We start from the raw sequence: 3,442 nt of genomic DNA, 5'->3' as shown, positions 1-3,442 counted from the left end.
CGGACGCCGTCACACTCGTCGGACGCCGGGCGGGCAGCTAGCTGGTCTGTGGGCGCCGCGTCTCCCCTCGCCGATCGTCTCCTTCTTCGACGCCCGCAAGTTGTTCGACAGTTTGCCAAGGTACGAAAATGGACTCCACCGACGAGTTCTTTTTTCACAATTTCATTTGCGACTCCGTCGATTCGTCGTCCGACGACGAGGAGGAGATATTGGCTGCCGTGTTGGTCCATCACCACCTCAACAACCAGCGGCCGTTGTTCCGTGGCTCCATTCCGGGCCACCTTCCGGCGTTGAATCGTAACCGAGAGAGCGGGCATTTCCTTCTCTGAAAGGACTACTTTGATACAACAAATCCGTTGTTCAAACATCACAAATTTCGCCGCCGGTTCCGTATGAGTAGGCATGTTTTCAACCGTATTAGAGAGGGAGTGGTCGGCTATGATGACTACTTCGAGTGCAAAGAGGATGTTGTCGGCAAGATTGGTTTCTCCTCTTATCAGAAATGCACTGCCGCCATCCGAATGCTTGCATACGGAGTGCCCGGTGATCTCATTGACCAGTACGTCAGTATAAGCGAGTCTACATGCCTAGAGTCCCTGTATAAGTTCTGCAAGGCTGTGATTGCTGTGTTTGGCCCTGAGTACTTGAGAGAGCCGACAGCTGCAGATACAACCCGTCTGTTGGCGATGAATGCTAGCAGGGGCTTCCCGGGGATGCTTGGCAGCATAGACTGCATGCACTGGGAGTGGAAGAACTGCCCTTCTGCTTGGCAATGGCAGTATAAGGGACATGTCAGGGCTTGCACTGTCATACTAGAGGCCGTGGTGTCTCAAGATCTCTGGATCTGGCACTCTTTCTTTGGCATGGCTGGATCACACAATGATATCAACGTGCTTCAGCGCTCGCCGGTGTTTGTTAGCCTTGCCGAAGGCAACAACCCACCGGTGAACTTTACTGTCAACGGCCACAACTACGACCAAGGATACTATTTGGGTGACGGTATCTATCCTCAGTGGACCACTATTGTAAAGACAATACCCAACCCTGTTGGAGAGAAAAGGAAAAGATTTGCCCAAGAGCAAGAGAGTGCTAGAAAGGATGTCGAGCGTGCCTTTGGTGTTTTGCTATCTCGATGGGGCATCGTTCGGTATCCTGCTAATACTTGGAGCACGCAGAAACTATGGGAGGTGATGACTGCTTGTGTGATCATGCACAATATGACCGTAGAAGACGAGCGCCTGGAACGTCTGTATGATCAAGGCTTTCAGTTTCAGGGTGAGAATGTTGTGCCTGAGCATGGAGTAGCGGCAACATTTGAGCAGTTCACTCAGTTTTATGAAGACATGCGTGATTGGGAAACCCATGTACAACTGCAAAATGATTTGGTTGAGCATATGTGAACTCAGGTTGGCAACCAATAGATGTATCTACTTTTATTCATTCGTAAAACTATGTGAAGCATATGTGGGCGAGACTATTTTGTTTGTTAAATTTTCATTTCACAATATGTTGAATGCAATGCAAAATTGGGCGGCCAGCCGGCCACGCCTGCACATATGGGTCGGCGCATTGGGCACGCTGCCGACCCATATGAAAACAGGGCGGACGCCGGGCGGGCGGCCAACCCAAACGGACAAAAAACAGACGAAATCGCCGTCCGTTTGAGTCGGACCGTTGGAGTTGCTCTAAACATCACCAAAGGTATAGGCACCCAACAGCACAGAATTGCACACAAAGCTGAAGCTATGTTGAGATAGTGATGGAGCATGATTAACCTCCCGCAAAGCCCGACCAAGCACGGTTCATTTCCAGTCACACACATCCAGCAAATCTCTCCGTCCATACGAGCGACGTAGGCACAGCTCTGCCGCTCAGCTCAGCTGAGCTCAGAATGGTCTGCACTGCAGTCATGCCCCAGAGTTTTACATTACATACATACAAACACATAGCAGCCGCGCAATCATCAGACAAGCTTGCCTGTGAATACCACTTATTACATCTTCTTGCCAACTCCCGCTTAATTACTTTGGCCGGACGACTCAGGCCGCCGCGCCGTCCACCTGCTGCCTGCGCCGCTTACTCGACTCCTTGATCTTCAGCAGCTCGTCGCAGACGATCCACGGGAAGCTCCAGAACTGCTTCTTTCCCGGCCAGCGGTGGTCCGGGTGATAAGTCACGCGGTACCACGCCGACGCCCTCCTCGACGCCTCGGCCTTTGGGCGGCTCCTGAACCAACCCTGCACCTCCTTGTGCAGGCCATCCAGCGAGTCGATGATGCGGTCCTTCATCTCGAAGTACCTCTTGTTGTCCTTCTTCAGGTACAGGAGCCTGTTCCGGATGTTGCCCGTCAGGATCTCGTCCTCGTGCTCCGCACCATAGTAGCTCATCAGGGTGCTCAGCTTCTCCGCGTACAGGTCATAGCACTCCTCCGCGGATGCCAGGAATTCCTCGAAGCCAGGGACCTGCAGGTCAGGATCGAAAGCGGGCCTCGGTTGAGCCGAGGACGAGGGGGCAGGAGCGCTCTGCATACGGCTCGCAGCCGCTCGGTAGAGCTTGCCGAGAGCTCCGTTGGAGATGTACGTTGGTTTGTCCCACCGTTCCATGAAGTCAGGGTACTCCTTTGGTCTCAGTGACCGGGGCATTTCAGCTGGAGCTCCTGACTTGGCGAAGTCGACCGCCATCGAATGCAAAGCAGCTAGCTGGAGGCACTCAGGGCTCCGGGCTTTCATTGGATGACGATCCGCGTGGACCAAGTGAGCAGTTGAGATTGCACCGAGCGAGTCATTTATCATGTAATCCACAAAGTACTTCTGAATTTCCTGCAGTTCATCAGATGTTTTTGTAAGAGTACAGGTATAAACATGTCAGGCAAGGAAAATACATGTGCTTGTTGAAAAGACAACTTTGAACTGCTTATTGGAGCTAATTGGTAAATAGTTGTGAACCTATCAAGGTTAGATATATACATTGAAGAGCATTTTAAAACCAAGACCACTTAAAACTGAATCATGCAAAACTGTTTTCATTAGAGGATGGCAAAAATGTCTTTCTTTCTGAAACAGGTACCCACATTTGAAAAGAACGTTATTAACTGTGCATGGCGAAAAATTCAAAAAAAAGAAAAGAACTGTGCATGGCGAGCATATATTTGGTTCAAAGCATTCAAAATTTTGTGTTGGCTGTTATTCCATCCTGGCTGAGTTCGACGCTTGTAGCCAGTTCTCTCTGGCTGTTGTGCACTTACCATGTAGGAATGTACCCAGTTTTGCCAAAGTAATGTTTTAGAAAGATGTGAGGTGCCTCAAGATAATAAATCTCTAAAGTTACTAAGCTCCCAGGAAATATAACGCCCTCAGCGATCTGGCTTTTTTATCATTTATGCTCCCACTGGTCAGCTGGTGTTGACACAATCTAAACCACCTTTGACTATGTGCCCTGGATT

The 3,442-nt window shown here is 50.3% G+C and overlaps 1 protein-coding gene across 1 annotated transcript in view; it reads right to left on the bottom strand.

The window, feature by feature from the left end:
• Positions 1-1,748: 1,748 nt before the first annotated feature.
• LOC119364543 (probable RNA-dependent RNA polymerase 2) overlaps positions 1,749-3,442 on the bottom strand; it is a 10,181-nt gene continuing 8,487 nt past the window's right edge. Inside the window, exon 4 of the mRNA XM_037630024.1 lies at positions 1,749-2,819. Coding sequence (XP_037485921.1) covers positions 2,040-2,819 — 780 coding nt within the window. The 3' untranslated portion in view covers positions 1,749-2,039. The remainder of the gene's footprint in view (positions 2,820-3,442) is intronic.

Source organism: Triticum dicoccoides, chromosome 2B (assembly GCF_002162155.2).
Source record: "Triticum dicoccoides isolate Atlit2015 ecotype Zavitan chromosome 2B, WEW_v2.0, whole genome shotgun sequence".
Lineage (NCBI taxonomy): Eukaryota > Viridiplantae > Streptophyta > Magnoliopsida > Poales > Poaceae > Triticum > Triticum dicoccoides.
This window is presented reverse-complemented; position numbering and strand designations above follow the sequence as displayed.